The sequence below is a fragment of the Vipera berus genome (genome assembly GCF_964194415.1).
Source record: "Vipera berus genome assembly, chromosome: 1".
Classification (NCBI taxonomy): Eukaryota; Metazoa; Chordata; class Lepidosauria; order Squamata; family Viperidae; genus Vipera; species Vipera berus.
This window is the reverse complement of record NC_138202.1, coordinates 11,908,844-11,935,123: the sequence shown is the minus strand read 5'-3', so window position 1 is coordinate 11,935,123 and position 26,280 is coordinate 11,908,844. Positions and strand designations below refer to the sequence as shown.

The 26,280-nt window shown below is 42.4% G+C and overlaps 1 protein-coding gene across 1 annotated transcript in view; it reads left to right on the top strand.

Moving 5' to 3' along the window:
• Positions 1–14,561, top strand: part of TM6SF2 (transmembrane 6 superfamily member 2) — a gene marked incomplete at its 5' end in the record, with an annotated part of 29,405 nt that extends 14,844 nt beyond the window's left edge. The window contains 8 exons of the mRNA XM_081319336.1: positions 1,804–1,892; positions 1,939–2,042; positions 2,675–2,757; positions 4,589–4,713; positions 8,057–8,158; positions 11,433–11,525; positions 11,985–12,104; positions 13,836–14,561. Coding sequence (XP_081175462.1) covers positions 1,804–1,892; positions 1,939–2,042; positions 2,675–2,757; positions 4,589–4,713; positions 8,057–8,158; positions 11,433–11,525; positions 11,985–12,104; positions 13,836–14,036 — 917 coding nt within the window. The 3' untranslated portion in view covers positions 14,037–14,561. The remainder of the gene's footprint in view (positions 1–1,803; positions 1,893–1,938; positions 2,043–2,674; positions 2,758–4,588; positions 4,714–8,056; positions 8,159–11,432; positions 11,526–11,984; positions 12,105–13,835) is intronic.
• Positions 14,562–26,280: the final 11,719 nt, after the last annotated feature.

Here is a 26,280-nt window from a genome sequence, read left to right as displayed (position 1 = left end):
TGTTGCAGCGCCCCTGCAGGGACATGGCCACAATCCAGGTGCTTGGAACCAGTTCGCATTTATGACGGTTGCAGCATCCCATGACCATTGTGTTTGACTTTCTCAGCTGCCTTCCAACAAGCAAAGTCAATGGGAGAAGCCAGCAGGGAAGGCCACAAGACACAGTCACAGGATGTTTCACTTAACAATCACTTAAATATGAGCCAGCCGTGTGCTGCAGTTGCCAAAAAAGCCAACACAGTGCTAGGCTGCATTAATAGAGGGATAGACTCAAGATCACGTGAAGTGTTAATACTACTTTACAATGCCTTGGTAAGGCCACACTTGGAATACCACATCCAGTTTTGGTCACCATGATGTAGAAAAGATGTTGAGACTCTAGAAAGAGTACAGAGAAGAGCAACAAAGATGATTAGGGGATTGGAGGCCAAAACATATAAGGAACGGTTGCTGGAATTGGGTATGTCCAGTTTAATGAAGACAAGGACGAGGGGTGATATGATAGCAGTGTTCCAGTATCTCAGGTGCTGCCACAAAGAAGAGGGAGTCAAGCTATTCTCCAAAGCGCCCGAAGGCAGGACAACAAGCAACGGATGGAAACTAACGAAAGAGAGAAGCAACCTAGAACTAAGGAGAAACTTCCTGACAGTTAGAACAATTAACCAGTGGAACAACCTGCCTCCAGAAGATGTGAATGCTCCAACACTGGAAGTTTTTAAGAAGAGACTGGACAGCCATTTGTCTGAAATGGTATAGGGTTTCCTGCCTGAGCAGGGGGTTGGACTAGATGACCTCCAAGGTCCCTTCCAGGTTTATGATTATGATCTCCCATCATGTCCCAGGAAACGAGGGAGGGTCCCTCCTGAACTTTCTGCCCTGCCCACCGCTTTCCAGAGGTGGGCTAGGCTCTCTCTTATCTGACCAACAGCATCTCTTCGCCGGGCTCCCAAGCTCTTTCCCACAAAGCATAACAGGCAGACCTCTACTTATAGCCATCCATTTAGCGACCGTTTGAAGTTACGACGCCACTGAAAAACGTGACTTATGACCAGTTCTCACACAACCATTGCAGCGTCCCCACAGGATCAAAATTCAGGTGCTTGGCAGCTGGCATGTATTTACCCTGGTTGCCTGGGTGTCCTGAGATCCTGGGATTGTCATTTGTAACCTATCTAAGGAGCTTCTGACAAGCAAAGTCAGTGGGGGGGGGAAGTCAGATTCATTTAACCATTGCATGACTCACTTGCATGCAGTAATTTGCTTAACAACGGTAGGAAAAAAGGTCATAAAATGGGGCGCGACTCACTTAGTTGCCATGCTCAGTAACAAAAATGTGCAGCTCAGTTGTGATCATGAGTCAAGAACTATCTGTACGGCATCATTGTGAAAATTCACTTGCCGGGTTTCTAACTGGCATGGTGGATGTGTCGTGTGAGTTCCGATCGAGTGGAAAGGATGCTCAGAGATCCAAAATTCTGCTCAGGAATCTTGCAAGCTTTGGCTTTTTATCTCAGCTTTGCAACTTTCGGTGGAGGAGAGGCTGCTGTCTCCCGAGGAAGCTTGTCCTATTAGGAGCTTTCTCCTTAATTTTACAGGGGTAGGCAACCTTGGCTCTTTTATGACTCGTGGACTTCAACTCCCAGAATTCCTGAGCCAGCATGGCTCAGCTGGGAAACCTCTCCCTTTCCCCTCAGCATGGCTGGCTCAGGAATTCTGGGAGTTGAAGTCCACGAGTCATCAAAAAGCCAAGGTTGCCTACCCCTGTCCTAAAATTTAGCTCAGCTTTGCTTTGATGCATTCCAGCCCTGCCTTTTGGTGCTACAGAGAACAAGCTTGCTGCGTTCGGCTGGTTGACTTGTTCTGAAGCCATCTGGGAGAGGAGCGAGTTCAAGGTGATTTTTTTTTAATGTTGTTCCTGTTTTCTCCTCTGGGTCGTAGGGTGAACCTTATCTGGGCACAGCATATGGCATTATGATCTCCTACTGGCACGCTGCGGTGAACTTCACCATGTATCTCGTCATGATTGCAGCCATTGTTCAAAGGTGAGGCCAAGGCTCAGCCCTTTGAGACAGATCAGGTCAAGAAGTAGGCCACAAAAACTCCTGGGACTCTATTGTATTTTTATACGGTACGATAACTGTAGAGAGAAAGGGAGGTGATCTTGATTATAATATGCAAGAACTATAATCTGGGCAAAGGGGGATGAAACATATTTTAAGTCCCGAGAAACAAAGTAATAGTGTGAGGTGCCTCAGGCCAACACTTCCTTGATCCACTGAAGTATAAAAGGATGGGGAGGTACAGAGAGTCCTCAACTTATGACCACAATTGAGCCCAACATTTCTGCTGCTAAGTGAGACAGTGATTAAGTGGGTTTTGCCTCATTTTATGACCTTTCTTGACACTCATTGTACTTGTTAACTTAGTAACATGGTTGCTAAGCGAATCTGGCTTCCCCAATGACTTTGCTAGTCAAAAGGTTGCAAAAGGAGATTACGACCACAAGGTCATAAAATTGGGTGTGATCATGTGGTGACCTGCTTAATGACCACCAGGACTTGAACAACCGTAATTCTGGGTTCAATTACGGTCATAAATTGAGGACTACCTGTAATGCTTTCCAGGATATCTGTTTGTTTTCTTAAAAGAGTTACCGGAACATTCTGCTTTCTAGAAAGAGTTATCGGACTGTTGGTCTCTATTGGACAGGATCCTTCACCATGACACTTGTGGTCTTCCTGCTGGGCAATGTGATTGGTGAGTCTTGGTTTTTTATTTCTGGACTTGACAAAATCTCTTTCCCATTTCAGTTATGTTTTAAAATAAAGAAGTCCATTCCTTAGAACAGGGGTGTCAAACTCAATTTCATTGAGGGCCGCATCAGCATTGTGGTTGCCCTCAGGGGGCCGGGTGGGCATGGCCAGGGTGGGTGTGGCCTACTGGGTGGGCGTGGCTAGAGTGCGTATGGCCTACTGGGTGGATGTGGTCAGCTCTACATCGTTTGCATCAAGGGTGCCTATGGGGGCCTGGGCAGGAGTGGGACAGATCTGGGGGTCTCTGGCAGAAGGAGGGTCTCTGGGCCAGGGCCAAGGCAGTGGGGACTGTTCCCTCACTGTTTCCAGGATGGCTTCGGGGGCCGCATGAAACCACTTTGCGGGCCTGATCCGGCCCCCGGGCCTTGTGTTTGACATGTCTGCCTTAGAATAAAAGATGTTGAGAGGGCGCTAAAAGAATAGAACGGACTGGCTATTATTGGAATTTCTGTTTTCAAAAATACCGATAGCAGAATCCGTTGTCAAAATTGTCATTAGTTTATCAGAATATAAAATACAAATAACAGAGTAACAGAGTTGGAAGGGACCTTGGAGATCTTCTAGTCTAACCCCTTGCTCAGGCAGGAAACCCTATACCATTTCAGACAAATGGTTGCCCAATCTCTTCTTAAAAACCTCCATTGTTGGAGCATTCTGGAGGCAGGTTGTTCCACTGATTAATTGTTCTAACTCTCAGGACATTTCTCCTTAGTTCTGAGTTGCTCTTCTCATTGATTAGTTTCCATCTGTTGCTTCTTGTCCTGCCTTCAGGCGCTTTGGAGAACAGGTGGACTCCCTTTGTGGCAGCCCCTCATATATTGGAACACTGCTATCATGTCACCCCTAGTCCTTCTCTTCATTAAACTACACATACCCAATTCCAGCAACCGTTCTTTATATATTTTAGCCTCCAGTCCCCTAAACATCTCTGTTGCTCCTCTCTGTACTCTTTCTAGAGTTTCAACATCTTTTTTATATTGTGGCGACAAAAACTGGATGCATTATTCCAAGTGTGGCCTTACCAAGACCTATAAAGTGGTATTTAACACTTCATGTGATCTTGATTCTTTCATTTTGTTAATGCAGCCTAAGATTCCAAGATCCCTCTAGCAGTTAGTGTTATGGAGCCAGGAAATGAAAATGAAAATAATGGTAAATTAAGGGTGGGAAAAACAAAAAATAAAAAAGGGCATTGACATATGACTCTTTTTAGCATAGAAGAAGATAGTAACATTACAGCCTCAACTTTTTACTCTTACACAATAATATATACTAGACCAGGGGTAGGCAACCTCGGCTCTTTTATGACTCATGGACTTCAACTCCCAGAATTCCTGAGTCAGCTGACTCAGGAATTCTGGGAGTTGAAGTCCATGAGTCATAAAAGAGCCGAGGTTGCCTTCCCCTGTACTAGACCTTTCTGTAACAATGAACCTACCTAATCAGCAAAATCAAAGTCAAAGTTTCATTTTTCCATCATAAGGTCAAAATCCAGAAACAGTTTCCAAATGAAAACAAAATTAGATATATTCTTTTCTTTAAATAAAGCAATCACTTTAACATTTCTACTTTTTTCTTATTATGGACAATAATATATATTTTTGCTCACTTATTAATCTTTATCATCATTTATATTAACAAAATTCACTATAACGTTTCATATTTTTTAACCTTAAATGGAAAAAACCCCCCTCTTTTTTAACCTCCATTTTAAAGCTTTAAACTTTTCTCTAAAAATATTTCAAAAATCAATAAATCCTGATTTTAACTTATAGGAAAATACAGTTCTGAGATCCGACCAACCTTTCTGCTCAACTTTCTTTATCTCATCATACCCATCTGGGCAGCCAAAAGATTCTTTGCCCAGCCCAAGACCTGCCCTTTGCCAACAGCTGATCAGGTATGAAAAATATATGTATAAAGGTAGTCTTGACTTAGAAATTATTTGTTTAGTGACCGCTAGAAGGTACAGTGGCACTGAAAAAAGTGACAACTGGTCCTCTCACATCACACATCATTGCAGTATCCCCACAGGCAATCAAAATTTGGGCATTTAATAGAATTAGAGAATTGGAAGAGCTCTTGAAGGTCTTCTAGTCCAACCCCCTACTCAGGCAGGAAATCTTATACCATATAGACTAGACTAGACTAGACTAGACTAGACTAGACTAGACTAGACTAGACTAGAATAGAATAGAATAGAATAGAATAGAATAGAATAGAATAGAATAGAACAGAACTGGAAGAGACCTTGGAGGTCTTCTAGTCCAACCCCCTACTTAGGCAGGAAATCCTATACCATTTCAGACAAATGGTCATCCAACCTCTTCTTAAAAATTTCCGGTGTTGGAGCATTCACAACTTCTAGAGGCAAGTATTTCCACTGATTTCAGACAAATGGTTGTCCAATATCTTCTTAAAAGCCTCTAGTGATAGAGCTCCCACAACTTCTGGAGGCAAGTCATTCCATTAATTAATTGTTCTAATCATCAGGAAATGTCTCCTTAGTATTCTAGGTTGGTTCTCTCTCCTTGACTGGATTCCATCCATTAGAAACAAAATGAAACAAAACAAAACAAAACTTTATTGTCACTTTAAATGAATACTAATCAGCATATGTTAAAATGAAATTTTGTTGTATTCAGCTCTCAAAATATACCATTATACATTTGCCCACATACACACATATATATGACACAGAGAAACATCAGTCTAGTTCGAATGTACACATATTCATGGCGGGGGAAAAAAAGAATCCTGCAAATTTACAAGACGGATGGCACAAGAAGCAAAGCTGTTGCAGAATCTAATAGTCCTGCTATAAATACTTCAAAACCTCCTCCCAGAGGGGAGCAACAGAAACAGACCGTGAAGGGTGTGTGTGAGGTCTCTAACAATACTTCAAGCTCTAAGCACATAGAGCTTATAAGCAGTGTCCTGAATAACGGGAAGCGAGCTTCCTATTATCTTCCCAGCTGTCCTTACCACTCTCTGTATGGGCCTTCTATCTGAGGCACTGCCAGCACCAAACCAAACAGTGATGCAGTTTGTTAAAACGCTCTCAATCGTACCTCTGTTAAAAGTGGCCAGGAGAGAAGGAGAAAGATGTGCTCTCCTCATCCGATGCAGGAAATGCAGATGCTGGTTTGCACACTTCACTAAGGATAAAGTATGAAGACACGAGGTCAGATTGTTAGTTATTTGCACCCTCAGGTACTTAATACTATTGACCACCTCCACCGCTGAAGCCTTGATACCAAGTGGAGTATGACTATGCTGGCTCTTTCTAAAATCAACAATGATCTCTTTTGTTTTATTAACATTCAAAACCAGGTTATTTTTATTGCACCAATCCGCCAAAGCCTTCACCTCCTCCCTATAAGAATTTTCGTTAACATCCTGGATAAGACCCACCATTGTTGTGTCATCCGCATACTTTGTTTCTTGTCCCGCCTTCAGGTGCCTTGGAGAATAGGCCCTCTTCTTTGTGGCAGCCCTTTAGATATTGGAACCAATATGTATTTAGCAACCAGTGTGTATTTAGATCACCCTGGCTGAGGAATTCTGGGAGTTGAAGTCCACAAGTCATAAAAGTGCCAAGTTTGAAGATCCCTGATTTAGACTGTTGCAGCATTGAGCAGGTCATATGATCTCCATTTGTGACCTTCCCAGCTGGCTTCCGACAAGCACAGTCAATGGGGGAAGCCAAATTTTCTTAACAACTGCAGAACTCATTTAGCAACTGCAGTATTTGTTTAACAACCATGGCAAAAAAGGTCTTAAAAATAGCCATGAGTCACTTAACAACCACGTTGCTTAGCAACAGAAATTCTGATCCCTATTGTGGTTCTAAGTTGAGAACTACCAGTAGTTCTATAGCTATCACTCCCTGTATACTGTGGTGCTTTTCATATAATAGGTTGTTGTTTTTTTAAGTGGTTTTCTTGGGGGTACCTTTGAGTCAATGTTGACGCATTGGAGTCTCCCGAGTTTTCTTGGCATGGTTTTTGGAAGTGGTTTGTTATTGCCTCATTCCTAGGGCTGAGAGAGAGAGTGACTGGTCCAAGGTCATCCAGCTGGCTTTCATGCCTAAGGCGGGATCAGAAGTCACAGTCTCCTGGTGTTTGGCCCAAAGTGACCCAACTGGCTTTCATGCTGAGGGCAGGCCTAGAGTTCACAGCCTCATGGTGATTGGCCAAAAGTCACCCCGCCGGCTTTTATGCCTAAGGTAGAACTAGAACTCATACCCTTCCAGTTTCTACCCTGGTGCTTAACCACTAGACCAAACTGTCTTTTCACCCCACCTCTATTCCCACTTCTAATAACTCAGAGTGGCAGTTACAATAAACATAATTCTGACCTCTAAGGTATTGGTTTTTTTTTAATCTGGCTACTGTGTTGGGCTGACCTGTATAATAGTGCTTTTTATTATTAAACCAAAATCATCATTCTTTCCATTGATTTGTCCCTGGTTTTTCTTATCTACCTCTCAAGGAGTATTCAGTGCAGTTTTTAATTCATTCCTTCTATTTCCAATGCTCAGAGACAAGTATTCTTGCTTATGTAGCCAAAACAGCACAAAAGTGAGGGATCAACATTTTTTTTGCAGAAGTATAAAACTTCTTTGAGGAAAGAATCTTGGTGGAAGGGGAATAGAGGTATCTAATTATACAGTAGATGGTAAATGTCATATAGATACTTGACAGACCATCCAGAAAACAATTTATCAGACTAGACTAGTGATTCTTAACTTTGACAACTTTAAGTTGGGTGAACTTCAACTCCCAGAATCCCCAGCCAGCAAGGCTGGCTAAGGAATTCTGGGAGTTGAAGTCCACACATCTGGAAGTTGCCAAGGTTGAGAAGCACTGACTTGGGTAGATGGGCAACTGTATCAGTTTGACTGATAGTCAATTAAACAGTAAATTAACACTTCCGTTAATGGCTAATGAATTCTGGGAGTTGAAGTCCACACAACATAAAGTTGCCAAGGTTGAGAAACACTGGACTAGTCATTCACTTGTCGGCTGTCAGTTTACAGGCTGTTGTGCACCACAACTCTACAATCCTGTGGTGGCTGCATTGTCACCTCCTGTCTGCTCACAATCTTGTACGACTTTCAAAACAAGTTGATAGTGACAATCTTCTCTTCTCAGGCCCCAGTTTTAAATCAACCTCCAATCCCATTCTGAGAGCAAAATTCCTTAGTGTTACCTTCTACTTTTCTTTCTACTTTGGGAAAGGTTGCAGAAGAGCAAAAGAAGAATCTGCTCCAGCGCCGCATGGATTTGGGATTGGTAGGATTTCTCCTTTTGGCTGTGGTCTACACACTCTTCCGAGGATTGGTAAGGATAACTGTCTGTCTTTCTGTCTGTCTGTCTGTCTGTCTGTCTGTCTGTCTGTCTGTCTGTCTGTCTGTCTGTCTGTCTGTCTGTCTAGACCAGGGGTCTTCAAACTTGGCCCTTTTATGACTTGTGCACTTCAACTCCCAGAATTCCTCAGCCAGGGTGCTTGGCAGAGGAATTCTGGAAGTTGAAGTCCACAAGTCATAAAAGGGCCAAGTTTGAAGACCCCTGGTCTAGATCAGTGTTTTTCGACCTTGGCCACTTTAAGGGGTGTGGACTTCAACTCAACTTCAATGGCTGGCTGGGGAATTCTGGGAGTTGACGTCCATACCTCTTTAAGTGGCTGAAGTTTAGAAACACTAATCTAGAGAGACTTTTATTTCCTAGTAGTGCACCAGAGGAGGTTCATGATCTGGTCCAACTCATGCAATTAATGGGGACTTTGGTGATTCCTGATTGAACGGCAGGTAATCCATCAATGCTGGACTGCAAGTACTGATCTCTCGTGGCGGTAAATTCTGCCAAGACTGCAGTGTGTCCAAAATGTTGAGATCAGCAGATTCATTTTCAGTCCCAATCTGCATTTTGTAAGCATCCTTAATGGAGGGGTCACGATCTCCTGGGGAAAAATGATGGATGAATTGCATGGTCAGGAGACTCTTGCCAACCCAGCTGATGCCCAGGGTCACCCCTATCTATTCATCTATCTTTTTTTTTCCTTTAAAGGTACTGTTTTCTGCCTATAGAATGAGCCATCTTGCCCTTAAAACAGCCCTTGAACAATTTTTGCAGTTAGACCAGTATTTAAAACTTAGATGTTTTGCATACAGGTAGTCCTCAACTTATAACCATTCATTTAGTTACTTACCATTCAAAGTTACAACAACACAGAATAAAAGTAACTTATAACCGGTCCTCATACTTACGACCATCACAGCAGCCCTACATTCACATGATTAAAATTCGAGCCCTTGGCAACCAGCATGTATTTACAGTGGTTGCGGCATTCTGGGGTGATGTGATCACCATTTGCAAACTTCCAGCCAGCTTCTGACAAGCAAAGTTAATGGGGGAAGCTGAACTCGTTTCACAACCGTGTGATTCACTTAGCTGCAGTGATTCACTTAAGAACAAAGGGTCATAAAATCAGATGTGATTCACTAAACCATTTTACGTAGCAATGGAAATTTAGTCCTGGTTGTGATTGTAAGTCGAGGATTACCTGTACAAATGAGATGTTCAGCCACTAAAACTGGGGCCTCAGATTTGGGATCTATGGCCCACTTATGGTTCTCTGAGACATTTCATGCAGTCTGTGAGGGTATTTAGGAAAGTATACCGTATGGAGGGTACTTGAGGCAAAAGGTGGAAGCAATGCTCACTGCCTTTTCTATGGCTGTAACGCAGGAGTGGGGAACTATGGCCCTTTTATTACTTGTGGACTTCAACTCCCAGAATTCCTGAGCCAGCATGGCTCAGCTTGGAAACCTTTTCCTTTCCCCTCAGCATGGCTGGCTCAGGAATTCTGGGAGTTGAAGTCCACAAGTCACAAAAGGGCTATAGTTCCCCACCTCTGGTGCAACAAGGGAGGCAACAGCAAACCAGAGAGATGGACTTACATAACCAGAACTTGAGGCCTCGGCCATTCTCTGCACAGCCTTTGGAGCCATACTGTAGTTTTAGTTTTCCTGAAGTTGAATGCTGGTTGAACGCACATCCAAACGTGTATTGGGCCTTGTGTTTTGGGGCCCCCATGTTTGGAAGAAAGATGGTTGTTCACACAAACCACATCTCTTTTCCTTCCCCTCCCCCAATACACAGAGTGTCCTCACTTATTATTATTACTTAGTGTATGATAAGAACTTGACAAAGAGAAGTAAACATATACACACAATCCATGTAATTATATACAGGTAATCCTTGACATGACCACAATTTGAGCCCAAAATTTCTGTTGCTAAATGAGATAGCTGAGACAGCGTTTTACGGCTTTTCTTGTTAAGTAAATCACTCCAGTAGTTAAGTTAGTAACATGGCTGTTGGGTGAATTTGGCTTCCCCATTGATTTTGCTTGTCAGAAGGTCTCAAAAGGTGGTCACATGACACTGGGATATTGCAATTGTCACAAACGTGAATCAGTTGCCAAGCGTCTGAATTTAAATCCAATGACCGTGGTGTGGCTGCAGTGGTCGTAAATGTGAAAAACGGTCATAAGTCATTTTTTTTCAGTGCTGTTGTAATTCTGAATGGTCACTAAATGAACTGTTGTGAGTCAAGGACTACCTGCACAAAATGTCTACTGGGAGGTATGGCAGTGGCCTCATAACTAGATGTCCAATTCAGCTATTCAGTCCTCACGTAATGGCCAGAGCTGAGCCTGGACAGTCATTGTGGCTGTTAAGCGGATCACCACTTAACTCGACTCAATTTTGCAACTGTTTTACGATGGTTGTAAAGTGAACCACTATGATTATTAAGTGAATCATATAATTGTTAAGTGAATCCCTTCTGAAAGCGAGGGTTTGTGTTTTTTTGCCAGAATCATGGTCGTGACTGTGGGATGTTGCAACCAGTTATAAACGAGAGCTGGTTGCCAAGCGACTGAAATGCAACCACATGACTGGGTGTGTGTGCAACAGTTGTAACTATGAGGATGGGTAGTAAGTAACTTTGGGGCGATCCTTTGTAACTTCAGACAGTTGTCAAGTAGGTAGTCCTTGTTTAGCAACCACAACCGGGACCAGCAACTTGACCGATAAGCAAAGCGGGTGCTAAATGAAACCATGACTGAGCTTATAATTTTACCTCAGCTTTGCTTTGCAGACCTGCAAAGGTTGTAAATGTGAGGATTGGTCACAAAGTTACTTTTTCATCATCTTTGTAATTGCCAATGGTCATTAAATGAAGCAGTCACTAGAGGTCCCCAACCTTGTCCTCTTTACGACTTGTGGACTTCAATTCCCAGAATTCCTCAGCCAGCATGGCTGGCTGAGGAATTCTGGGAGTTGAAGTCTACAAGTCATAAAGTGGACAAGGTTGGGGACCCCTGCTCTAATCCATGGCTCGTTTGAATCTCTGTCCCTTAAAAGAAGTCAAGCTGTATGAAGCATTTTGCAAAGTGTTCTGATACAGAAGAAATATGGGGCCAAGAGTAGTAATCATCCCATTTTGGAAAAGTAAAATAGAGTATTAGAGTTGTTCATGATTTGGGGAGGGGCGAAGTAAATAGATTTACAAACAGTGTAAGTATGTTTGTCTCTCTCTGCAATTACAGGTTGTTCTGGACTGCCGAGCTGATTCCTGCTTTGATTACATTTATCAGCAAGAACCGTACCTGCGAGACCCAGTGGCCTATCCCAAAGTTCAGGTGCATTCAAATTGTCTGGGAGGAATTCCCTGCAGAATAACTCTGTAAACTCCTCCTAATCTGATGCCCTTCTGATTTGGGGGTCTGCAGCCTTTGACTGCTTCCTCTTCCTTTCATTACAATGACAGCATCTGTTAGAACTGTGTTTTTCATAACACATTCATAAAATCTGGATTGATGTGGTTGCCTCTGGATCCAGATTTCACTGCAGGAGGATTGTCATTCAAGTCGCAAAGGTGCTTTTCCAAAAGGCAACTGGACTTTCTTTTTTTTCTTTTGCTTGAAAACATTTTGCCTCTCATCGAAGAAGCTTCTTCAATTCAGCTGCCTTTTGGAAAAGCACTTTGGGGACACGCATGACCTGGATGATTGAGAATCTCCATAGACAATGTCATTCAAGAAATCTTCTATTGTTGATCTGTGCTGGAATCTAATGTTTCTCGCTATCCTTGTTTGTAGATGTTGGTGTATCTATTTTATGTCCTGCCATATTTCTGCATCTGCATCTATGGATTACTCGTTCCTGGATGCACATGGATGGGGGACTGGACCTTGGTTTTTGCTGGTGCTATTGGACAGGTATGTAACAGAGCCTGCAGCATACTGCCCAATTCCAGGCCAGGAGAGATCCTCATATTCAGAGCTGTCATACTCTTTGAATTGCAACATCAAAGAATAGCAATAGCAATAGGACTTAGACTTATGTACCGCTTCACAGGGCTTTACAGCCCTCTCTAAGCAGCTTACAGAGTCAGCCTATTGCCCAACAATCTGGGTCCTCATTTTACCGACTTTGGAAGGATGGAAGGCTGAGTCAGCCTTGAGCTGGTCATAATCAAACTCCTGGCAGTGGACAGTGAATTAACCTACAATAGTGCATTCTAACCACGGCGCAGTGGTTAGAATAGTGCAGTAACGACAGTTTATAAATGTTTACAAAGGTCATATGGCAAAACTTCATTGGAAGGAAGCACTATAGGTGGTCCTTGACATATAAGCACAATTGGGACCAGAATTTCCATTGCTAAGCATGACGGTTGAGATGTCCCATGGACATACAGACCCCATTTCTGACTCTTCCCAGCCGGCTTCCAACAAGCAAAGTCAATGGAGGAAGCTGAATTTGCTGAATTTCTGCATGTTTCACTTAACAACTGCAGTGATTTGCTTAACAACCTTTACAAAAAAAGTCATAAAATCAGGTCTGACTCACTTAGCAACCATCTTGTTTAGCAATGGAAATTCTCATCCCAGTTGCAGTTGTAAGTTGAGAACTACCTGTATTTTGGGGAGAAAATAAACTTTGTAGAGATTTCAGCAACAAGGCATTAGATTTCTTAAAATCTCAAGTGTTTCAGGCAAGGTTTTTGGCCTATGAAAAGTTTGCCAGCCACTGAAATACACTCTTCCATGCGGGTTGGTACTTTCCAGATCAGTAATTTTGAAGAGGGTACCAAGAAGATATAGGAAAAATGCATCAGTTCCCCTGTGGTATTTCTTGCATTTGCATTTTGCTGTGTTCCACTCCTCTAACTTCAGTTTAGCCAGCAGAATTTCCAAATTTATTCCTGAAATTATCGAAGCATTTGCCAATTGGCACACATGCCTGAATGAGACTGCCCAAAATAAAGAGAGTCATTTCTGATGTGACTCTGCACCTCTGCAATCTTAAGAAGTGTGGACTTCAACTCCCAGAATTCCGTAGCCAGCATGAAGTCCACCCTTCTTACGGTTGCTAAGGTTGAGAAACACTGCTCTACATAAAAGGATATTATGATTCCTTTTAGAAGAGACTGATGCATATTTGTGCTCCTAAGCATCAGTGTGTTTGAAGACACACAAAAAGTCATGTTTTATTGCCTATCTATGGAAGAGAAAAAGGCACAAATACAATCAGCAAAGCTGAAAATTAGAACACACCCACACCTGATCTACCACAAGACCTTCTGACCAGAATCAGAATATAACTGGGATGGACCTTGGAGGTCTTCTAGTCCAGCCCCCTGCTCAAGCAGGAGACCATTATACCATTTCAGACAAGTAGCTGTCCAGTCTCTTCTTTAAATCCTGTAATGACGAAGCATCCACAACGACTGAAGGCAAGCTGTCCCACTGGTTAATTGTCTTTACTGTTAGGAAGTTTCTCCTTAATTCCAGGTTGCTTCTCTGCTTGATTAGTTTCCATCCAGAGTAACACTGTAAGCTAGGAGGAATAGCCAACACCCCAGAATAACAGAGTTGGAAGAGATTTTGGAGGTCTTCTAGTCCAACCCCCTGCTCAAAATCTTTTCTGTCTGTTCCATTTTTCAGGCTCAGTTTTCCCACACTGCTGCTTCTATTCACCATCGCACTCCTTTTCCGTACCGCATCCCAGAAAGAGATTGGTGGTTTGTTGTCCTATGCAATGTAGCCTATGCGGTGGGCCCACAACTCATAGCTTACCGCTGTCTCTACAAACCTGCCTTTTTCTGTAGCCCGGTTTCCCAGTCCAAAGACAAGAAGAACCAGTGAAAAAAAGGAAATATTGTGCTCAAATCCAACGGTGTTACACGCAGGTGCTTCCTGGGGAGAAGCCCAGTTCTGACAGAGTTTTAAGTAACTTGGGGGTGGGTGGTCCAAACCGTTCTGGGGTTCTTATACATCCTCAGCCAACCTTTTTTCTCATTTGCGTGATGCACTTGAAGCTGAGTTGAAACGGTGAAATCAAAAATGTTCATTTGTCTATAGCAGATCCTTTTGATGTGGCGAACAAAGTTAACACAAAGGCATGGTGGGTTTAGGTCTTTAAAAACTACGCTGAGATTTTGGGATGGGAGGTTCCTAGGAGATGTGAGAATATAGAAGAACCAGAAAGATTTGAAAGCCTTTGAGAATGTAATTCGAAGAAGCTGGCTATCCTGGTGTCCATTTTCTTATTTTTCATCTGGAAAGGATGGGTGCTAATTTGTGAACAAAAGGAACTTGTTCATAACACAGAAACAGGGACCTGGAACAGCACCAAGAAGTCACTGTTTACAGAGTCATAAAGAAAAAAAACACCAGATTAATATATGACTTTTAAAGAGCTTGGCTGTTGTGTCTTTTGTCTGCGCTTGGCCAAACTGACTGATGCTATCTAGATTCATACTGGCTAGGTCCACAAGATAACCTGGGAAGTTTGCTTGATTTGACTTAATGCATTGTGTGAACGCATTAAGGCAGGGGTGTCAAACTTGTAACACAACGTTTCCAATGCCGGCAATGGGGTGGGCGCAGTTTCGCCATGATGCATCTGGCCTGTGGACTGGCAGTTTGATACCCGTGCATTAAGGGGTTTGAAAAAAATATTCTTAGCACAATATAAGTAATCCTCAAATTGCAACTCTAATGAAGCCTGCCCATTGTGGTCATAACTCTTGGCAATCGTCAAGTGATCATGTGACCGACCTGATTTTATAAGCTTGTTTGTGGCATTTGTTAAGTGAGCATTGTAATTGTTAAGCAAATCCATGGTTTGCCATTGGATGGTTTTGCCAAAAAACTGGAAGCAAATGCCAGTTTTTGGCAAAACGGTGGTAAAAATCTGTTCCTATGACTGTGGGACTCTGCAAACAGCCATAAATGCAGCTTGGTTACCGAGCAACCAAAATGTGGTCATGTGACCATGGGGGGCCCAACAGTTGGAACTTCAAGTCCAGGTCATACGTACCCACAGATAGGCTGTTGGAGTTTCAAATGGTTTCTAAGCGACCGGTCATAAAATGAGGACCACCTGCATGGAGACTCAACTTAGTTTAGTTGCCTCACAGTAGTCAAGCAAGCCACAGCTTTATACCATGTGGAAACCAATTCAGTGCCCATCGTTGATGGGAAGGTAACATTTGATCTAGTAATTAAAGCACCAGGCTAGAAACCAAAAGATGATGAGTTCTAGTCCCGCCTTAGGCATGAAAGCTGGCTGGTTGACTTTGGACCAGTCACCCAGGAGATTGTGAGTTCTAGTCCCACTTAGGCATGAAAGCTGGCTGGATGACTTTGGGCTAGTTCAGGGGTAGGCAACCTTGGCTCTTTTATGACTCATGGACTTCAACTCCCAGAATTCCTGAGCCAGCCATGCTGAGGGGAAAGGGAGAGGTTTCCAAGCTGAGCCATGCTGGCTCAGGAATTCTGGGAGTTGAAGTCCATGAGTCATAAAAGAGCCGAAGTTGCCTACCCCTGGGCTAGTTCTTCCCACTCTCAGGCCAATCAACCTCACAAGGTTGTTGTGGGGAAAATAGGAGGACATAATATTATTTTTTAAAAAATAATGGCAGGTTAAAAAAAATGTAAAATTTTAAAAAAATGACTTTTACCTTCACAAAAACTTATCAAGTACAGAGCATTGTATGTTTTTGGCTCACCTTCTAGTGAGTGTCCTGTTTCTTCTAGCTGCCAAGCACCTGTTCTGGGAAACCTCCAAGCTGGGCAGAAAACCAACAATCCTCCCCTATTTTTTGCATCCCATATAGTTGGGTAATTGCCCCGACACATGCAGGTTTTTTTTAGCAATAGCACTTAGACTTATACAGTATATCGCTTCACAGTGCTTTACAACCCTCTCTAGGCTGTTTTACAGAGTCAGCATGTTGCCCCCAACAATCTGGGTCCTCATTTTGCCAACCTCAGAAGGATGGAAGGCTGAGTCAACCTTGAGCCAGTGAGAATCGAACTGCTGGCAATCGGCAGAATTAGCCTGCAATACTGCATTCTAACCACTGCGCCCCCATGGCTCTTTTGTTCTTTTGCTACTAGAACAATAATATTAGACCTCTGCAAAGCCCAAAGATCAATCTCATCTAAAAATTCTGTTTTCCATCATGCAGTAGATGCTTCTGAAAAAGTGCAGGTAGTCCTCAATTTACAGCTGTAACGGAGCCTGCATATTTATATTCATAGGTCATGAGTATCATAAAAGTGGGTCATGACAAGACCATCGACTTTTTTTTTGCAGTGGTCATTGAGCGAACGCCACAGTAATTAAGAAAATCTATTGTTCACCTGTGGCATTTTTGCCAATGGGAGAAGTAAATGCCAGTTTTGGAGAAAAACATCATAAATCATGGTCATTGCCAGTTGCTAAATGCTCAAAATATGGTCATGTGACTGTGGGGGAGGGGCAGCCATTGGAACTTTGGAACTGGGTTGTAAATATTTTTTGGGGGGGCTCTGTGGCAGCTTTGAACTATTGCTTAGCAACCTGTCATAGGTTGAGGATTACTTGTACACTATTACAGCTTAGAGCAGGGGTGTCAAACTGCCAGCCTGCGGGCCGGACACGTCATCTGGAAGCTGCGCCCCACCCCATTACTGGCAATGGCAAAACCGTCCCAATACGTTGCGTGACGTCACGTGACGTCGTGAGTTTGACATATCTGGCTTAGAGATATTTGCATCCTTCACCCCTACCTTTTTATTCAATTCCAGGAAGTAATATTCACAGGTAGACTGCCTGGAGAGTTGGCTGTTCTGCTAAATTCTTATTGCTAAATGACCATGATAGAAAGATGCTGTTGGGATACTGACACTGGTTTAACATAACAGGCTAGTAGAATTTGCTAGTGTGCAGCTTAGCGTGTTATGTGAACCCATAGCTTGCCTTGTAAACCATGGTTTATGGTCAGAGTGCTGACTGAATGCCACCAATTATGGCTTATAGTGCCTGTGGGAATGGGTCAGAAAAATCAAAATGGTGGTGATCTATACCCCACACATTTTTGAGGTTGCTGGATGTCAGGGAGTCAGGCTGCATACTGTACAAATCTAATAAATTATTATTACTACTATTATTTTTGATATGCATCATGGTTGGGACTACAATGCCCAGCATTCTTCACCACTGACATGCCTGGTAGGCTACAGTTCTTTAAGATCTGCAAGGCACAGAACGCAACAGCTATGAATTTCAAACCAGTTTATGACATAGCCTGATACATAAAGTCAGAGCTGGTTGCTTAGCAACAAACCATAATTCAACAAAGATAAGGCCTAATGTGCTGCATTAATTCATCTCCACCTGCCTTACGGGTAGTCCTTGACTTATAACAGTTTATTTAGTGACAGTTCAAAGTTACAATGGCACTGAAAAATGTGACTTATGACCATTTTTCATAGTGACAACCTTTTTAGCCTCCCATGGTCATGTGGCCAAAATTCAGATGCTTGGCAACTGGCTCATATTTATGACAGTTGCACTGTCCCAGGGCCACGTGATCACTTTTTGTGACCTTCTGACAAGCAAAGTTAGTGGGGAAGTCAGATTCACCAACAAGCTGGTTATTAACTTATTAACTGCAGTGATTCACTTAACAACTGTGGCAAGAAAAGTCGTAAAATGGGGCAAAACTCACTTAAACAGTCTCACTTAACAACAGAAATTTTGTGCTCAATTGTGGTCGTAAGTTGAGGACTACCTGTATTTTGCACTTTTGTTGATGCGACATCACCCCCAATTGCGCTGCAGTCACTTGTGTGTGCGTGTGTGTGTCACCAGAAACTTGTATGCTGGAAGTGGATGTCCGTTGTGTAATTTAAAAAAAAAGGAAAGAGTGGGGGCCTCTTTTGGGCACCCCTATTTGGTCACACTCACACCCAAGCATAAGCTGCAATCCTACATTCTCCCATCCAGCAGCCTTGCCTAGAACATATGCCCCCCCCTTCTTAATACAGGTAGTCCTCGACTTACGACCAGCACTGGGACCTTGCTAAGCGAGGCAGTCTCTAAGCGAGTTGTGCAATCTTGCTACCTTTTTTGTTATGGTTATTAAGCAAATCACCACAGTGAAATGAATCACATGGCTGTTAAGCAAATCATGCTCCCCCCTTTGACTTTGTTGGAAGCTGGCTGGGAGGGCCAATCAACCCTTGGAAGTACATGCAGGTTGCCAAGTGCCCAAATTTTGGATCACGTGACCTCAGGAATGCTGCAGTAGTCATCAGTGTGAAGACCAGTTGTGAGTCACATTTTTCAGCACCATCGTAACTTCAAACGGTCATTTAAACTTTTAAAGGAATGGTTGTAAATTGAGGGCTATCTGTACAAGTAATCCTCTATTTACAACTATTCGTTTAGTGACTGTTCATAGTTACAATGTACTGAAAAAGTGACTTGTGATGGTTTTTCACACTTACAACCCTTGCAGCATCCCCATGGTCCTGTGATCAAAATTCGGATTTGGGCAACTGGCTCATATTTATGACGGTTGCAGTGTCCCGGGGTCATTTGATCACCTTTTGTGCAAATATTCATTTAATAACTGCCTTACTAACTTAACAACTGCAGTGATTCGCTTTAACAAATATCGCCAGAAAGGTCGTAAAATGGGGCAAAATTCACTTAACAGCTGTCTCACTTAGCAACAGAAATTTCAGGCTCTGTTGTGGTCGTAGGTTGAGGACTACCTGTAATGAGGCTGGAAAAGGCAACATTAGCCTGGATTTTCCCACTCAGCAGCCTTGCGTAGAACGTAGGATGCCTCTTTCCGTACTGATGAGGATCCAAACTCCAAAACTGGAACCAGGCTTTGGGGCCTGCCTCTGCCTAGCTTCCGACCTACTTTACAGCTGTCCAGGAATGAAGCCAAAGGATTTGCAGGTTCTCCTTCCACATCCCTTTTTCTCTTCACCCTCCCCACATTTTGGTGCCAAACCCTTCCTTCTGCTGGTCTGTGCAGGCTGCTCTAATGCAGTTATTGCTCTTCGGTCATTTCCGTACAACTTTGTGCTCATTTTTTTTCCCATTCCCAGGCAGCAGAGCTCTCTCTCTCTCTCCCCCCCCTTCCCTGTTTCTTTCTTTCTCCCTCTCTCCCTCCCTCCCTCCCTACTTCTTGGAGTTTGCTGATTAAGGCTCTGAAAAGAAGCTATTAGCATCATGCTGCTAAATTAAAAAAGAAAAGAAAAGAAAGGAAGAAAGAAAGAAAGAAAGAAAGAAAGAAAGAAAGAAAGAAAGAAAGAAAGAAAGAAAGAAAGAAAGAAAGGAAGGAGACTGCAAACCCTCCTCACATAAACTAAGACCAGCAAATTTCATTTCTGTTCTCTCTCCTCTCCCCTGCTTCTGCCCTGTTCCTTCAGCATTGCCTCTTCTGCAGTCATCTCAACTTCAGTCACCGGCTGAGATTTTTGGCCCGGGACACCTCCTGTCCCCCCACCTCAAGGAGAAACGGTGAGTCTTCTTTGGTGCAAGGCAGAGTTACAGTTTTTGGTTTCACCTTGATAATGCAGTGTTGGCTGATCCGGAGTTGATGTAATAAGTCGGATGCCTAGAGAGCATCCTTTGACACTTTACTTGGGTACCACTTTTCTTGCTGGGCTAAGCAGAATAGAGGGAAAACGCCCCCCCATCTTCTGCAACTGTCAGTTGCAGTCGGTTTACCGAAAAGGGGGACTTTTCTGCTTGGGAAAGATTCTAACAAGGATTCTGATTGATTTTGAATTCTCTGCATGAAATGTTAAGGGGGGGGGAATACGGGACAGTGAGTCTCATTTCAACATTCCTCTGAGTTCCTAATTCTGCAGCAGCCCTGAGGTTAGATGTCAAATCTGTGAAAATGAAAAAAGGGGGGCAAAGATAGACCATTTATCTTTCAGTTGAGTAGGGCAGGGGGGAGCTTGAGACATCCGTAATCTCCAGAGAGCTGGAGAACTTTGCAAATCTCTTCTCTGCAAAAAGAAGTGCTTGGTTGTTTTTTTTTAACTCCTTGTTGTCTGACTTGTAAAGAGGAAGTTCATTTCATGCCCTATTCATTCTAGCCCTGTTTTGCTTAACTCTGGCAGCAGTTTTCCACTTCTGTTTCCTTTGGGGGGTTGGGGGGGGAAGGAGGTTCAGCCATGATGCTGTGTTTCTACTCCTTAGAATAAAGCAAAATCCTAGTCCTCATGATTCTGAATAAAAGGCTGGTTGAAACCATTCATTTCTTTAGCACTAGCATGATATATTCTGACTTATAATGGCTTTCTGGGGGAGAAATGAGGACTTCCCCATCACTTGCTATCTGATTTTTTAAAATTATTTTTAGTGGTAAGGGCCCAGGATTGAACCTGTAATCTAATGCAGTGGTCCCCAACCTTTTGGGCACCAGGGACCAGTAACGTAGAGAGAGGTTTTTCCATGGACCGGATGAGGTGTGAGTTTGTGTGCTGCCTGCATCCTGTGGATGGGGCTTTGCTTTTTTGTGCAGACCGGTTGCTGGCATGCTGCGGCCCGGTACTGTTCCACGGACTGGGGGTTGGGGACCCCTGACCTAATGCATGTGCAATGCTACTGAACTAAATCCAGTAAAAGGTAGTGAATCTTCATGGTTCTCAGCTACTGTACGTTGACTTCCAACCAATGTTGTTTGCTCTAACAGGCAAGGATGCTTCATAGTCTCAGCAGAGAAAATTCTTTACTTCTGAATAGAATGAGGTTAAGAGACAAAGCTAGAGCTTGACCTTGAGAGCCTGAGCATGGCTCTATACACATATGCGATATACATAATCTGCCCAATTATAGCTTGGCCGCCACCCTCGTCTGTTGCAAAAGAAAGGTTATGGCTGTGATGAATGCTTCTCCATCTGTACACCTCAGGGCTGAAATGTCAAAGGAAATGAAAACACTGCTTCTTGCAAATCAGCGAACATCCCCAAATCAGAGCAGTTTAGATGGGATGGCAGAAACTGTTAGACATGAGTCTTGCAGGAATCTTACAGGGAAGATGGGCAGCATAAAAAATTAATATTATAATATATTATGATATACTATAATATACTATATTATACTATACTATAATAATATACTATACTATAATACTATAGTATACTATAATTTTGTTGTTGTTAGTTGCGAAGTCATGTCCGACCCATCGCGACCCCATGGACAACGTTCCTCCAGGCCTTCCTGTCCTCTACCATCTTCTGGAGTCCATTTAAGCTCACACCTACTGCTTCAGTGACTCCATCCAGCCACTTCATTCTCTGTCATCCCCTTCTTCTCTTGCCTTCAATATTTCCCAGCATTAGGCTCTTCTCCAGTGAGTCCTTCCTTCTCATTAGGTGGCCAAAGTATTTGAGTTTTAGCTTCAGGATCTGGCCTTCTAAAGAGCAGTCAGGGTTGATCTCCTCTAGGACTGACCAGTTTGATCGCCTGGCAGTCCAAGGGACTCGCAGGAGTCTTCTCCAGCACCATAGCTCAAAGACTTCAATTCTTTGGCGCTCAGCCTTTCTTATGGTCCAGCTTTCACTGCCATACATTGCAACTGGGAAGACCATAGCCTTGACTATACGCACTTTTGTTGACAGGGTGACGTCTCTGCTTTTTAGTGTGCTGTCTAGATTTGCCATGGCTTTCCTCCCCAGGAGCAAGCGTCTTTTAATTTCTTGGCTACAGTCCCCATCTGCAGTGATCTTGGAGCCCAGGAAAATAAAATCTGTCACTACCTCCATTTCCTCCCCATCTATTTGCCAGGAATTGAGAGAGCCGGATGCCATGATCTTGGTTTTCTTAATGTTAAGTTTCAAGCCAACTTTTGCACTCTCCTTCTTCACCCACAACAAGAGGCTCTTTAGTTCTTCTTCACTTTCTGCCATTAGAGTGGTATCATCTGCATATCTTAGGTTGTTGATATTTCTTCCGGCAATCTTAATTCCAACTTTTGATTCATCTAGCCCTGCTTTTCTCATGATGTGCTCTGCATATACGTTAAATAGGCAAGGCGACTGTATACAGCCTTGCCGGACTCCTTTCCCAATTTTGAACCAATCAGTGGTTCCGTGTCCAGTTCCCACTGTTGCTTCTTGGCCCACATATAGCTTTCTCAAGAGACAAATAAGATGGTCTGGTACACCCATCTCTTTAAGAACTTGCCACAGTTTGTTATGATCCACACAATCAAAGGCTTTAGCATAGTCAATGAAGCAGAAGTAGATGTTTTTCTGGAACTCTCTAGCTTTCTCCATGATCCAGCGTATGTTGGCAATTTGATCTCTAGTTCCTCTGCCTCTTCAAAATCCTGCCTGTACTTCTGGTAGTTCTCGATCCACATACTGCTGGAGTCAAGCTTGTAGAATTTTAAGCATAACTTTACTAGCATGAGAAATGAGTGCAATGGTGCGATAGTTTGAACATTCTTTGGCACTGCCTTTCTTTGGAATTGGAATGTAAACTGATCTTTTCCAATCCTGTGGCCACTGTTGAGTTTTCCAAATTTGCTGGCATACTAAGTGTAGCACTTTTACTGCATCGTCTTTTAAGATTTTGAATAGCTAAGCTACCTCCACTAGCTTTGTTGTTGCTCAGCTTTTCTAAGACCCGCTTCACTTCACATTCTAGGATGTCTGGCTCGAGGTCAGTGACCACCTCATTGTGATTATCAGGGATGTTAAGCTCATTCTTGTATAGTTCTTCTGTGTAATTTTGCCACCTCTTCTTATTCTCTTCTGCCTCTGTTAGGTCCCTGCCATTTTGGTCCTTTTATCATGCCCATTTTTGCATGAAACGTTTCCTTCATCTCTCCAATTTTCTTGAAAAGATCTCTGGTCCTCCCTATTCTATTGTTTTCTTCTATTTCTTTGCACTGTTCATTTAAGAAGGCATTCTTATCTCTTCTAGCTATTCTCTGGAATTCTGCATTAAATTGGGTGTATCTTTCTTTTTCTCCCTTGCCTTTCGCTTCACTCCTTCCCTCAGCTATTTGCAAAGCTTCCTCAGACAGCCATTTTGCTTTCTTGCATTTCTTTTTCTTTGGGATGGTTTTGGTTGCTACCTGTTGTACAATGTTGCAAACCTCTGTCCATAGTTCTTCAGGCACTCTGTCTATCAGATCTAATTCCTTAACTCTATTTGTCACCTCTACTGTATATTCAACAGGGATATGATTTAATTCATACCTGAGTGGCCTAGTGCTTTTCCTTACTTTCTTCAGTTTAAGCCTAAACTTTGCAATGAGAAGCTCATGGTCTGAGCCACAGTCAGCTCCTGGTCTTGTTTTTACTGACTGTATAGAGCTTCTCCATCTTTGGCTGCAGAGCATATAGTCAATATGATTTCTGTGTTGACCGTCTGGTGATGTCCATGTGTAGAGCCGTCTCTTGGGTTGTTGGAAAAGAGTGTTTGCTATGACCATCCTATTCTCTTGACAAAATTCTATCCGCCTGTGCCCTGCTTCATTTTGTACTCCAAGGCCAAACTTGCCTGTTATTCCGGTTATCTTTTGGCTTCCTACTTTAGCATTCCAATCCCCCATAATGATAAGGACATCATTTTTTGGTGTTAGTTCTATAAGGTGCTGTAGGGCTTCATAGAACTGGTCAATTTCATCCTCTTCAGCACCGGTGGTTGGGGCATAGACTTGGACTACTGTGATATTGAATGGTTTGCCTTGGATTCAAACTGAGATCATTCTGTCATTTTGAGGATTGTATCCCAGTATTGCTTTTCTTACTCTTTTATTGACTATGAAGGCTACTCCATTTCTTCTGAGGGATTTTTGCCCGCAGTAGTATACCTGACGGTCATCTGAATTAAATTCACCCATTCCTGTCCATTTTAGTTTGCTGATACCTAAGATGTTGATGTTCAGTCTTGTCATCTCTTGTTTTACCACGTCCAGCTTTCCTTGATTCATGGATCTTACATTCCAGGTTCCTATGGAGAAAATATCTTTACAGGATCGGACTTTCCTTTCACCACCAGACACATCCACAGCTGAGCATCCTTTCGGCTTTGGCCCAGTCGCTTCATTCTTTCTGGCGCTACTAGTACTAGCCCTCTGCTCTTCCCCAGTAGCATATTGGACGCCTTCCGACCTGAGGGGCTCATCTTCCAGCGTCATATCGTTTTGCCTTTTGGAACTGTCCATAGGGTTTTCATGGCAAAGATACTGGAGTGGGTTGCCATTTCCTTCTCCAGTGGATCACATTTTGTCAGAACTCTCTGCTATGACCTGTTCGTCTTGGGTGGCCCTGCACGGCATAGCTCATAGCTTCACTGAATTATGCAAGCCCCTTCGCCACAGCAAGGCAGTAATCAATGAAGGGGATACTATACTATACTATACTATACTATACTATACTGTACTGTACTGTACTGTACTGTACTGTACTGTACTGTACTGTACTATACTATACTATACTGTAGTGTATGCTCTTAAAGCATACACGGAATGTCAGCACAGCAGGGGGCTAGACAGCTCCAGGCTATAACCGCTTTTGGTGGGAAAGCCTGAATAGAGCTAGTCGTTGACAGCCCCAGGGCATGGTCAGCTCTGGCGGGAAGCCAGGGTTTAAATCCATTGGCCACCTGCACTGGCGGGAAGCCCAGGTTCGAATCTATTGGTTGCGATTCACCTGGGCAGGTATAAAGAGATGCCAGGTAACCCCTTAGCTTCAGCTTCATTCCTGATCCAATAAAGAAGTACTACCCAGCTCAAGTGTCCGTCTCTCTATGCGACCACGCGACATTGCATATACTATACTATACTATACTATACTATACTATACTATACTATACTATACTATTACTGTAATATGCTATACTGTAATATAATATAATATACTATAATATAGTGTTCCAATATCTCAGAGCTGCCACAAAGAAGAGGGAGTCAATCTATTCTCCAAAGCACCTGAAAGCAGGACAAGAAGCGGATGGAAACTAACCAAAGAGAGAAGCAACCTAGAACTAAGGAGAAACTTCCTGACAGTTAGAACAATTAACCAGTGGAACAACCTGCCTCCAGAAGCAGTGAATGCTCCAACACTGGAAGTTTTTAAGAAGAGACTGGACAGCCATTTGTCCAAAATGGTATAGGGTTTCCTGCCTGAGCAGGGGGTTGGACTAGATGACCTCCAAGGTTCCTTCCAACTTATTATTATACTATACTATACTATACTATACTATACTATACTATACTATACTATACTATACTATACTATACTATACTATACTATACTATACTATACTATACTATACTATACTATACTATACTATACTATACTATACTATACTATACTAATAATAATATTAATATACTATAGTATAGTGTAGTGTAGTGTAGTGTAATGTAATGTATAATATAATATTATAATAATATAATATTATAATAATATAATATAATATAATATAATATAATATAATATAATATAATATAATATAATATAATATAATATAATATAATATAATATAATATAATATAATATAATATAATATAATATAATTAATATAATATAATATAATATAATTAATATAATATAATATAATATAATTAATATAATATAATATAATATAATATAATAATTAATATAATATAATATAATATAATTAATATAATATAATATAATATAATGTAATATAATATAATATAACATAATATAATATAATTAGGGTTGGCTGGGATGGGGAGAGTTGCTTAAGGTTAAAATAGGTTTCTAGTCCTTATGGTTTGAATAGCGGACTGTTTTGATGAAAAATGTCAATTTGGTACCCATGACCATGCAGTCAAAGCCCCACCCTCTTTTTACACATGTCGATTCATGTAAAAAGGACGGATTTTGATGGCACAGTTGTGGTTCTTATTTGGATCTTTTTGACAACAGCCCATCCAACAACCACATGGTTGCGAAGATGATTGATGAATGTAGGTTGCAAACTGTTAGTTGGGTTCCTTTTAGTTGGACATGAATCCAACAGATTTGTGCGCCAAGGGGATGTTGCAAAGGTCATAAGTATGAAAAACAGACATAAGTCACTTTTGACTTTTGTAATTTG